Genomic DNA, 12,669 nt, shown 5'->3' with positions numbered 1-12,669 from the left:
CTCGGGCTCAGGATGAAGCATCGCTGCTCAGTGAGTTACCAGGCAACTGCCAGAGCCCACTGGCTCTCCTGCAGGTGCGGCTTTTGCCTTCTTCTGTGAGCAGAAGGCCTTTAAAATGGTGCTCTAGCCTAGCCAAAATCACCATGCTCGATTCAGGGACTCCTGAACGAAACACCCTGGCATGTTGCATGCAGCAAACCAGCTGCAGCAGTTCCCTGTAGTCGCTGCTGACCTTGATTTTCCCCAGCCCCCGTCAGTTTGGCTGCCCCATAAACACGCGGCTTCCGCTGCATCCGTCTGGTGAACCAACGGGATCAGGAGCAAATAAACAAGATCGGGGGGAAAAACGGCTATTTGAAAGGAACCCAACATCTGGACTGCTCAAAGGCTGATTTCCACCTGTTGGGGGGGGAAACACGAGCGCAGCAGGGCTGTGTGTGCAGATGGGTGTGTGCTAGGTGCTGAATTTGCCTCTGGAGTGCAGGGCTCCCCGCTGGCTGCCTGCAGGGAGGTTTGCACACCAAAAGGGGGGTTTGTGTGTGCAGAAGCAGCTGGCTGCATGCTCCAGTGCTGCTGCTCATTGAGACAGGCGGTGCCTGCAGGTTTTTGCTCTGACTGCAGGAAAGCGAGCTGTGCAGGGGGCAGGCTGTTGGTGCTGCCCCGTGCTTGGCGCAGGTGCTTTGCGCAGCATCCCCGTGCTCATTTTTGCTGCTTACTGACCTGCAAGGGGGGCATTGCCATCATTCGGGGAACAGACAGGCTGCAGGGTGATTCGACCAGGTCTAAAATTCCCTCTGAGCTCCATCTGGGCACACGTGAAAGCTGCTGTCCAGCTGTTTGCATCCCCTGCAAACACTGCGCAGCAGCCCGATGGGCCAAAACCCATCACCATCATCTCCACAGCGTGGTCAGGACGGCCCACGCCGAGAGCAGAGGAGGTCTGTCATCCAGCTGGAAGCTAGCAGGGGATGTCCCAGCTCCCTGTAGGAGCTCGGGGCTCCAGCCACGTGGATCAGCCCTTGGCTTGGGTGCTGGCTGGCTCCCAGCTCCGCTTTGCAGCTGCGTGCACGGGGAGCGCTCAGCTGGCAGCAGCGGGCTGTGCCGAGGCTGCTCTGGGTCCCGGGGAGGAGGATGTGCTTCTAATGAGCATGTGGCCCTTGCCTGAGTCAGCCGGAGCTCTTTCACTAATTGCCATTTTGATTGGAAGCCTGCAGGGCTGGGGAGCTTATCCACGGTAATTGCGCTAAGTCACTCATTAAGCGCATTGCAAAATTAATCTCGTTATGAGAAATTACACTTTTGTTCCAAATGTGATTTCCTTCTAAATGGCAGAGGGCAGATGGGTGCTATGGGGCCTTGCTGCTGTCAGCAGCTGGGGGTCAGGGTGGGGAGTGCAGCGGGGACAACTGGTGGAGCTCAAAAGGAGACAGAGAATATCCAGGGTCCTTGTACCAGCAGCAAAGCTGGAAATGCTGCTGTGGGGAGCACTGTGGGAGGAAGGAAAATGAAATGATGTGCAGCCATGGCGTGAGACAGCTGAGATCCTTCCCAGTTGCTATTGGTTTCAGAACTGGAGAGGGCTGAGCACAGCCAGCGCCTGCAGTCATCGGTGGGGCGATGGATGCTGTGCTCCGTGCTGGGCTCCTGTTTGAGTCCTCTCCAGTTCAGTGTTTGTGACAACTGAGCCATGCTCAGCCCTTCTCATGCCATCGCCCCCAGCTCCTACCTGCTGCAGCAGGAGGGGGTCCTCGGTGTAGGATGCACCTACAAAAAATCTTTCCCTGTATGCAGATGTCTCATTAGCTTTGATTTTTTTTTTTTTACATATGTACACATAACTTCTCGTCAGTGCTGGTAGTTTAATTTATTTCTGGCTCTGTGTAACGCTTAACTCACTGGGTTCTCTTTCTCTTTCCCCACAGCTATTTGTCTCGTGTGTGTGTGGTGTGCTGCGTGACTCTGAGACCCCTGTAGAAGACAAACCCAACCTAACAGCCTCATGAGCTGCCGTCCAGCCGTTAGCCAGCGTCCACCTCCTCACCCCTGCACCGTGCCTGCCCAAGGCACCCGCCTGACAAAGCAGAAGACGACATGAGGGGCCTTTTAAAATCCTCTAATGGTTTTAACCTCTTGGTTTTCCTAAAGTAAATGCCCCAGCCACTCTTAAGTTTCCTCAAACGGAACAGGTCAGCTGGCGCTTTGGAAATCTGATGGGGCCTCACTTGTGTCTCAGGTTCCCCAAGCAGACAGTGAGCTCCTCTTGTGCAGGAATTAGGTGACCTGAAACAGAAAGTTCTCTAAAGAGGGCGTTTCTAGGACAGTGACTGCAGCTCGTTTCTCTGTGCAAGCAGGTGGCAAGTTTATTTATTTATTTATTTATTTATTTTAATTTTATTTTGACTTCCATTTCTAAAGTGTATCTGAAACAATAATGCTGCTGTAGAAATGGGGGGGGGGGGGGAAGAAGAGGTGCCCGCACAAGACCTTTCCTGGCATCAGGGGTTCAGCTAAGCCGAGAAGGGTGAAAAGCTGCTCTGTAGTCCTTGTGCCTTCCAGCTCTGAGGCTGTACGGCCCTGTGGCCAACGATCCTGTTGTTGACCAAGAGCTTTGTACCCCGTTGATGTGTCAGCCCCAAAAGGGGCAGCTCTGTGTGCAGGTTCCCTGCTGGGAAGGTGGGAGACGCAGGCTGCCTCTGGCATTTGCTGCAGATGTTTCCTTCCTCGCCGCTCACAAACGCTGCGCTTCCAGCAGGCACTCTGCAGCCTGGTGTCTGCCACGGGGTTAATTGGCTGGGGTGATTCTGGGCCGCAGAGGAGCTGCAGGGCTCTTGTTGGCTAAAATGGGAGATGCAGAACTGAAAGGCTGCAGAAGCCTTTAAAGGCTTGCTGGGAGCATCACCGACTGAGCCTGTCTTTCGCTCTCCTTCCTCAAGTTTATTTCCCACAAAGTAACTGTGCTTCAAAGGAAGCTGGGTGAATAAACACCCTGCAGTTAATTTCTTGCCTTCAATTGCTTGCTCATTTGTGGATGACATCTAACACAGTCTGCGTTCCTCAAACCCCGACGTAAGCACCCCTTGCGCAGCAGATACTGCATCTGAGGCTTTTAATTGTGGTGTTTGTATTTTGCAATGTGTTGGTTCCTGTCTCCTTTAGCGAGTATTGAATGATCTAATCTGTGTCTCGTAAACGAATCTATTTTAGCTACATTAGAATACCCCCTTAATTGAAGGCACACAGGCAGGCTGTGATGGAAGAAGCAACACTAAATAGTAAATAGAGCTAATGGCACGATTTACGGTGTGTGGATGCTCTTAGCTTTGATGGTACCCTGATTAGCTGAGCTGCTGTGTTTGATTTTAATTGTAATGAGAATTAATTGGAGAGCACTGCACAACAGCAGCCCCACGATAGTGTTTTCGTGTTTCAAAAAAAGGTGAGTGCAAGCACCCACCCCAATTTAATGGTTTTTGTTTCTTTATGTTACAGAAAAAAACAATGGATGTTTATAGGAGAGAGGTAACTAACCAGTCCCTTATTTCTACACGTTCAGCCTGTATGTATTGCTTATTTCAGTATTGTGTGGGGGACCAAAGCCCCCTTTGCAGGGGATAAACTCTTTTTAAAGATGCCTGGGTTTGGCTGTCAGAGTCTCTGAGCTATGAAGCTTCCAGTCAATATGTTTTCAGGATGTTTTCTCCCACTACAGGCAGCCAGCAGCTCTCCCAGCGATGGGAAGGCTCAGCAAGGGCTGACACCGGGGCTGAAATCCAATCGATCAAAATTAGTGGTGGGGAAATCATGGGAGCTACATCCAGCGGCGCCAGCGTAGAGACAGCCAAGGATCAATGATAATTACATGCTAAATCATCCAGAGCGTTTCTAGGTGCCCAGAATGGTAGCTATTACCCAATTTTTATATAGCATGGAGAGTGGTTTTAATTACTTGCACATTGCAAAATGCTCTGGTGATATTTGCAATAAGCTCGGTGAAAATAGCCCCTTCACTGTGACAGCTGAGGGATTCTGTGATTCCGTGGGCATCCAGCGGGTTACTGGGAGGATGCCCTCCTCCAGCACTCAGGTTCGGATGGAGCTGGCCTCGTCTTCACATCTCCCTGCTCCTAACCACGGCTGTTTCTCATCCCTCTCAGATCATGTACTATCAGCTGGCCATCATGAAGTCCAGAGTGAAATCTTCCGTCTCCCTTGGAGGGTAAGTCCTGATTTCTTTCTGTCCACACCTTAATTAGGCTCCGGCGCTCATCTCTAGCGAGATGATTCAGCTCTGCTCTGGCAGCCAGTGACTCACCGGGGGAATCGAGCCGGTGGCCACGCTCAGTGCTGTCTGCGTCCTGCCTGTCTGTGCCTGAAGGCACAAGGCAGAGGGGGGGGCAGAGCCCCAGTCACGATGAAGAGCCCCTTGCAGCTAAAGGAGCTTTACTACAACCGCCTGCAGAGCAGCTTCAGCCTCTCAGCTGAGCTTCCCTTTGAGATTGGCTCTGCAGGCTGGAAAAGCAGCTCTGGAGGCTGGCCTGCTGGGGTGCAGCCCTATGTCCTGTGCCTGTTCTGTGTGGGATGAGTAGGCAGGGAGACAGATCGACACTCCTGGCCTCAGGATTCAGCCCCAGGGAGTGTTCCTGCTCAAAAGGTATCGCCCTCAGAAGGCAGCAGGGCTGGGGGAGTCTCTGATTAGTCTGCATTACGAAGGAACACACTTTCCTCCCCAGGAAAAGTCCAAGCAATTAATTAGCAAGTCCTCTTCTCAGTGGGAGTGTTTCCTGATCAGATTTTTGATGAAGCCAATTAAGTGCAAAGCTCCCAGTCCTAGCGTTAGCTGCTGCTGCATTTGCCACGGGTGTTTCTTACCTGGAATCCTGTGTGCTGGGCAGCTCCCTGGAGGTGCAGTCCACATCCCCAGGCTGTTTCACATAGTCCTTGCCATCCAGTGTTTCCTATAAAACCTGAGATAAACACGATGCTCAGGCCTGTTAGACAGAAGATAGTTACGGATGAACGAAATAGGAGGATGAGCCCAGGAAGCTGTGCCATCTCCTGAGAACCACAGCTTGCAAGGCACCAGCAGCTCTGTTTCTTCACCTGTCACTGACTGCCTGGTTGCATGAAATGCTCCTTGCCTCAATTTTCCAACCTGTGAGCTGGAGCTGGGGGCACCTGTCTGCCTTTAGGAATTTTGCAGTGCTTAACTGTTTGGCACAAACATTTTTTACACAGTACTCTTTGTCTTATGATGGATAATACCCAGTGTCTGGATCAAAAACTCCTTAGAAAAGTTGGATCCCCACCTTGAGCTATGGGATTTGCTCCAAATCAAATTATTATTGATGAGGATAAGATCAGAGAGTAGATAATGTGCATGCATCAGAGCATTGCATTGATTTAGGAGGAGCTGCAAAGCACTCATCATTCAAAGGACGGAGCAATGTTACCCGAGTTGACAGGTTTAGATTTGCAGCTTGATTAGAATACATGGATCGGATGGAATTATGCAGGTGCTGAATGCCTTGGCATTTTGGATGAGAAGATAGGATCAAGCACTCCTGTGCCAAACCTGCGGTGTGCTTTGTGCAGTCGCATTGTAGAACCGAGGGATCCGTGCCAAGGTGCCTGTTAGCTACGGGCCCTTGGACAGTGCGCTCCCAGCTCTGAGCACATAAAAGCAGCTTGGCCTGGAAGGAGTTTTAAACAGAGAAACCAGAGGAATTTTTTTTTTTTTCAAGAATGAAAAAGGGAGGAGAAAGCTAAAATTCCAGGACATTAGTGAAATTGGTTGTAATTACCAGTCTCGCCAGCCTAGAAGGTAGGAGAAATGTTTGTCTGGTTCCTGCTAGGGTAGGGAGATTTTTGCTTTGTGCTGAGCCCTCAGACTCATTTGCAGAGGAATGGGCTGTGTGGTAGGTGAGCAGTGGCACGGGGAAGCCCCCAGCACCACTTCACCTCTCCCAGAGCTCGCTGGGCTCTCCCACACCCTGCCAGGAGGCTGCAGAGAACCCAGCCCGAGCAAACACCATGCTTGCTTTCCTCTTCTCTGGCACTTCCCTCCTTGTAGTGTGTGGCACGAAACAGCACGGGCAGGCGTTTCTCAGGCTGAGCTGCTGGCTGGAGAAGGAACCAGCACTCGTCTGGGGGCTCAGTCCCACTTCTTGAAGTGAGGAGGCAAAACGGAGGGAGGAGAGACTGGGATTTCCCAGCACTTGAGCTGACAAAATCCCTGCTTTGAAAGACACTCGGGAGATTACTGCTAGGCAAGGGGAAAAGATGAACAGCACTAATGAATCAATTTTTGCAGTAAGGCAGGGGTCACGTTGCAGACCCCCGTGGTAAGGCTGCGCCTCTGAAGATACCCGAAATCTGTGCAGCCACTTGGTGGTTGTAACGGGGCTGGCAGCAACTCTGCTTGCAAATTAAGATTTTCGTTTTGCTGGATTTGCCTGCAGGCTTGTGAAGTACTCTGAGCAGTTCCTCTCCAATGACCCTATCCTGTCAGGATGTCTCCCCAGCAACCCCTGGGTAACAGACGACCCTGAGTTCTGGGATCTCAACGCCAAGCTGTATGTATTTATATTCGTTTGCCAGCCTGTGGTTTACGCTGACCTTTATGCTGATAGAAATCAGAAAGGGGAAGCATTGATCTCATCGTGATATCCGGTCTCTGGTTGTGAGCAGGGAAGCATTCCCTTTCTGACACAGCTACAGAAAGTGTCTCCTGGGAATACTTTGTGCTGAACTTGCAGCATTATCTTCTTGAAGTGGGGCCTTCTTTAATGTTACAGAAATGTCTGAACTGTTGGGAGTATGCACTTAAAAGCTGCCGAGTGGGTCTAATCCTCCCCTAGGATAAGTGCAGTCCAGTTTTACTAGCACAGCAGTGTGGAACATGACCAGTTATGCTCAGGTATAGCACTGGATTTAGTGCTAACCTTACTACTTCAGCTGCTGCCAGTGGTGTAGCAATTCGGAGTTCAGCTATTTGGTCTCCACACACACCTGAAGTTGCTTTCTTATAGAGACTTTGGGTTGGAGACACCTGCTGGTGGTCCACCCCTTCTCTGCAGTCTCCCTTGGTGTTCCATTCAGACAGCATCTGCTAATTACACAGAGGCATCTCCGGGTTTGAAGCATACAGCATGTAGCTGGTTCTAACGTGACAGCAGCAATCCTGTTACAGTGCTGATATCCCGTTAGACAGCCCCAAAGGTACCTTCACAGAGTGCCTTTATGCGAAGCAAAGCTTTGAGCACCAACCAGTCCCTCCTCCAGAACGGGACTGAGTCAAACCTCCATCAAAGCTGGGCCGGCATTGTGAGAGCAGAATAAACCCAAGATAAATCCTCATCCCACTGTGTACCAAGTTGCTTAATTACTGCTTGCTTAGTGGGCTGACTCGAGGAGCTCGTTACGGCATTCTGCAAAACAGAAAATGCCGAGAAGTCTCCTGACACCCCAGCAAAGCACGGTTCAGTTTTAATTAATCTGCCATTTAGATGGGCCCCGTGAAACTGGCGGTGCTGTTTGCCTTCATCCTTTGCAGGGTGGAAGTCCCCACCAGAATGCGTGTGGAGCGCTGGGCCTTCAACTTCAGCGAGCTGATCCGGGACCCCAAAGGTCGGCAGAACTTCCAGCTCTTCCTGAAGAAGGAGTTCAGCGGTGGGTCTGCTCGCTGCCCCTTTCCTTTAGACTCCAATAGATGCTTTGGTCCTACATAATGACAAAGTCAAAAAGTGGAGCGAGTAGAAGTGATTTTGGAGGCAGTGGCTGTGCTGCCAGTGCGTGCAATACCACCTAGTGGCACAGGACCCAAAATACAGCGCAGAGCAGCCTTGGGCGAGGGCACTGGTCCCAGGCAAGCTGGAACTGGATGAATTCACATCCTCCTGCAGGTTTTATCACTGAGCAGAAGGCAGTGGAAGGCGGTTTCCTCCTGCAGGCTCAAGGAGATTTACAGGTGGCTGTAAGACTCTGAGCTGGGGCCATCTTGTACTGAATCAAACAAATTCGGTTTAGGAGTTAATAAATGGGATTGCAAATTCCTTGCTCTCGCTCTCTGCTGATTGAGTCCTTGTTATGCAGGAGAGAATCTGAGTTTCTGGGAAGCCTGTGAGGATCTCAAGTACGGAGACCAATCCAAGGTCAAAGAAAAAGCAGAAGAAATTTACAAGTGAGTGTGGAAATTTTACATTTCTTAAACTTTCTGCATGAGTCCCATATACTCCTTCCTTGTGTTCACATTCTCCAAACAATTTATTCCCGAGGCTTTCCTCTGTAAGCTGTCATTAAGTATGGCTGTGCTATGTCCCTGTGTAGGAAAGGAGCTCGTGAAGATGAAAGCATAAATATTGTTTTGTTATCGAGCTCCTTTTCCCCTCTGTTCTCCAGTATGACATTTAAATCTCATCAAGGAGGGGTCTCAGCGTGTATTTTCAATACAGGTTTGGAATAGCAAATATCTTGGGGCTGCCACAAGGCGAGTGGAGAGACCCTTTTGATTCCAGTGAGGTAAAATTAGTTTTACATTGAGGAAGCAACTGTAGGTCACACAGCTCACTCTGCTGAGGAGGAGATCGATTGCCCAAGATTAGGACAGCAAATTGTAGTGGGAAGTTGAAGGGACTTTTCCTTTCATCCGGAGGCAGAGGAATCTCTGGGAATTCACTTGTTAATGGCCCTGTTGATCCTCCCCCTTGCAGGCTCTTCCTGGCTCCAGGAGCAAGGCGCTGGATTAACATTGACGGCACCACAATGGGCATCACTGTCAAAGGCCTCAAGCACCCTCATCGCTACGTGCTGGATGCTGCTCAGACCCACATTTACATGCTGATGAAAAAGGTTTGGTGTTTGTTTCCAAAGCCTGAGGGGGATTCCAGGTCTCTGGGCCTTTCCGTGCCTTTGAGTGTTATCAGCTGTCGCTTTCAAGTGGCCTCTGTTGGAAAAATCCCTCCAATGTGCTGACTTAGGCAAGCACTGGCTCAGGCCTTTGTATTGTGCTGCTGCTTCCTCCCTCCGAGGCAGCTTGCCCCCACGGTGGCCGAGGTTGGGTGTCTGCTCCAAGTCCTGTTTTCTGACATCAGCTTGGTCACCAGCTCCTGCAAGGCTCGAGCAAATCGTTTGACTCCCTGGCTGAAAACTTGAAATGCTGGTGTCTTTTTACCTGCAGAACCGGTGTGAGGCTAACTCAGTGTTAATTCAGCACCTGGAAGTTTTATATGTTCCTAGTATCAGCGTTTAGTACAGTCAGCTATATTTTCTTTTATTTTCCCTTATTTGGCTGGTACCACACTGTGTGCAACATCAGGTGTCCCTGTGGGGGGATGCTTGTGTCTAACTGTTTCATAGCAGTGGATGGAAAAGGCAGGAGCACCTGTGATCCAGCTGCATGAGTTGTGTCCCTAGAGCATAGCCAGACCTGATTAATCTCTTGAAAATAAGTTTTACTGCTTTTATTTTTTTAAAGCATTTTTCTGTGGTTGTGTTGATGGATGCCCCTTTCTGAGGTCTGCCTGGTGCAGCAGGCTGAGGGCTGATAGGGGCAAGAGGTAATAATGTCGGGGCTTTCACTAGGGCATGATGACCACCGATAGCCTACAGCTCCTCCTTATAAGTGATACAAAATGCACGTAGCAGGAAGGAGCATCGTTGGCCAGGTCAGCAGCTAATGTAGATGGACAATGAAAGCAAAAGAGCTGTATTGATTTTAGCCAGCTGCTGAAAGGTTTGGCTTCCAAAACATAAGTACTTCTCCCTGCAATGGCTGTGGGACAGCTCTGGCCTGGATTAAGACCTCTTGGTCTGAATCTTACCTGGGAAACTCTACTGGAAAAAGAAAAATCTTGGGAATTTTGCAAGATGAAAGGGTATTGGTTTCAGTAACTACGTTTTCCTGAGAGATGCTAAGTTTCTTAGGCTGCTGGGTGAGATTTTCCAATTCCCATCTTCCCGAGCAGCTGTATTTGGTGGTGTTTGGTGTTTGCAGCCCGTAACAACCAGTTTCCCTTTTTTCTCCTAGTAGGACTCCTATGGCCGCTATTTAAAGTCTCCAATATACAAGGAAATGCTGGCCAAGGCTGTTGTGCCTCAAGAGACTGTCAAAAAAAGGCAAGTGAAACTGGATGTAATTGTGGGGTTTGCTTTTCTTGTTGTAGCAAGGGTAGAAACAGCCTGAGCTGCAGCAAAATTACTATGATTTAGCTGTTTGCTTAATGAAATAATTTTTTTCACTAGAAGATGCCTTGCTTTGAGACTGATTATGCTCTTTTATTTGTGAGCCCTTTGGAAACGGCTCACGTGCAGCCAGAATATACTTGCCGATTGCTCAGCTGCCTCGTGTGTTGGGTCTGTTTAGAGAGGCTGTGATTGTTGAATTAATCACGGCTCCTTTCCTGGAAGGAGAGAGCACTGCGTACCGGGCATGGGAAACCTCCCAGCCGCGAGGCACTGGCTGCTGGAGGAGCCACGGAGCCACTGCAGGGTCCTTGGTGGATTCTGCTCAGCTCTGCCTGGACAAAGCTGCTCACACCCTGTGAAGTGAAGGTGAAAGGCAGCCAAAATGGAAACGAATGGCACTGTACCTGTGAGGGCACAAGGTAGCCAGCCTGAGAAGGGGCAGGCTTGAAATGGCTTTTTCCAAACCAAGCTAAGAGTTGCAAGGCAAATTTGGAGTGTTTGAACTGCAGTTGCTTCTTGAAGCAGAATGTGCAGTGTCAGAGCCAGGCTGGGTGGTGTGCTTCTTTTTGTTCCTCTTCCCCTCGCCAGCCTCACAAGCAAAAAGAGGAATCGTGGACTTTCACACTAGCGCTTCATCCAGAGCCCGTTTCAAGCCAGTGGAAAAAAAAAAAAAAAACTAAACCAACAAAACCCTCCTGCTTGGGGCTTGGTTAGTTTTTCCCTGAGCCACGCATCACAAGGGTGCTGGCAGATGTTGGCTGACCCCCAGTGACCACCGTCACGTCTGTCAGGGCCTGTCCTGGGCACACAGTGCTGAGACAGCACGCTGAGGGCACTGCAGGGCTGGCACCCCGTCCGGACAAGGTTTAACATTTGTTTGCACTGCTTGGTAATGCATCTGCTGAAGCAGATAGCAGGTGTTTTTGGGGTCTCGGGGATGCCAGAACCACACACACTGCTCCTTATCTTGATCTTATTGAGAAGAAAATCACCCCATGGCCGTTGTTTGGGTTCACAAGGACTGTGAGTTACTTTTGAATGCTTACAGCAAAAGAGCGGTGTACTGGACATCTCCTGGCCTCGGTGTCCCCACTAGGAGCAGAAACAAGACCGCCTTTACTCTTTTAGGAGTTCTGCAGCTGGCGTGTGACACTGAGTCACTGAGCCCTGTTTAAACCACCTAGTCTGCACTTGCACTTCCCTGTTGTTGGGTGCGTGACAGCGCCCAGCAGCATTTCTGTCTCGGTATCTGAGCCTGCCCTCCTGTAATGAGCTCCTGGAGTGCTCGTTGGCTTCTCTCTGGGAGAGACATTAAGAGACCAAAAGTCTTTGAGAGCAAAGTCAGCCAAAATGCTGAGATTCATCTCTGTTTCATGTGTGAAGAGCCTTTCTTCTGCCTGGTCAGGTACCAGCGGTGCTGTGACAGGTGCCCCGCTCCCCGTGCACAGCCTCAGGGATTTAACCAGTGTGTTTTTTCCAACTGGTGACTCCGTGTCCCTGAGGCCAACCAGAGGTGCACGGGTTTCAGGGACACTGTTCCTTGCTCAGTTAGTGTCGGTGTGGTTTCGGTGCCCTTCCACCTCTCGGTAACACCCTGCTTCTCTCTCTTTCTGCCCAGCTCCAATTTCCCTTTTGGCCGCCGTCAGCTCCGCTCCAGCCCCAGCCCCGTCATCCTGAGGCAGCAAGAGGAAGAGGCCAAAGCCAAAGAAGCTGCCACCACTGTGGACATCACGCAGGTCATGAGCAAGCTGGATCGGAGGAGCCAGCTCAAACAGGAACCTCCCAAGTAGGCTCTGAGCCCTGCAGGGCACAGCGCAGGGAAAAGACAAGCTGAGGCTGGTGTTGAGCTTCGTCTCCCCTTCCTGAAGGTGTCAGTGCTGCTTTAGGTTTCCCAGGCCAGCTCTGCCAGCAGCCTGCTTCCTGCATGTTGCCATGGCTTCTGCAGCAGCAGATGTCACTTCCCAGGCACGGCAGGCATGGGAATGCTGCCGGAGCCAGGCCGCTGGCTGTGCCAGGCTCGTGGCACGGGGCCAGAACCCCTTTGTGCACACCACGGAGGTGCGATGCCTCCTGGCTGCCCCAAAACCCCAGGAGGTTGGGCAGCCCAGGCCCTTCTCCCTGCCTCCTGCTCCTCCAGGAGCTGGGATGGCACAGGGGAGAGTGGAGCTGTGCTGTCCCAGTCCTTTGGGTTCAAATCGGCCTTCCCCGGAGCAGGGTGAGGCAGTCCACCTCAGAGCATGTCCGTGCTGGCATCCATCCTCTCAGCAGGACGTGTACCCTCCCAGGGGGTGCACAGTGGGCACCCCCCTGAGAGGAGCGGTCACATAAATTCTCCATCTGCCATAGGGCACCCGAAGTATCCTCCACCTCCAAGTCACTGCAGAGGAGTCACAGAGAGAAGGGTGGGCTAGGCTTCTTGTGAGAATAGCACCACGGCCATTTCTGAAGGTTTGGGTGACCCTTTGAATTTTAACAACATCCCCCCAT

At 51.0% G+C, this 12,669-nt stretch overlaps 1 protein-coding gene across 1 annotated transcript in view; it reads left to right on the top strand.

The window, feature by feature from the left end:
• Window positions 1-12,669, top strand: part of RGS9 (regulator of G protein signaling 9) — a 169,847-nt gene that overhangs the window by 151,977 nt on the left and 5,201 nt on the right. Inside the window, exons 11-18 of the mRNA XM_084491814.1 lie at window positions 3,490-3,519; window positions 4,155-4,216; window positions 6,459-6,572; window positions 7,553-7,668; window positions 8,092-8,179; window positions 8,709-8,847; window positions 10,028-10,113; window positions 11,801-11,918. Coding sequence (XP_084347940.1) covers window positions 3,490-3,519; window positions 4,155-4,216; window positions 6,459-6,572; window positions 7,553-7,668; window positions 8,092-8,179; window positions 8,709-8,847; window positions 10,028-10,113; window positions 11,801-11,918 — 753 coding nt within the window. The remainder of the gene's footprint in view (window positions 1-3,489; window positions 3,520-4,154; window positions 4,217-6,458; window positions 6,573-7,552; window positions 7,669-8,091; window positions 8,180-8,708; window positions 8,848-10,027; window positions 10,114-11,800; window positions 11,919-12,669) is intronic.

The sequence above is a fragment of the Aythya ferina genome (genome assembly GCF_964211825.1).
Source record: "Aythya ferina genome assembly, chromosome: 18".
NCBI classification, from domain to species: Eukaryota; Metazoa; Chordata; class Aves; order Anseriformes; family Anatidae; genus Aythya; species Aythya ferina.
Note: the sequence above shows the minus strand (reverse complement) of the source record. Positions and strands in the feature narration are given on the sequence as shown.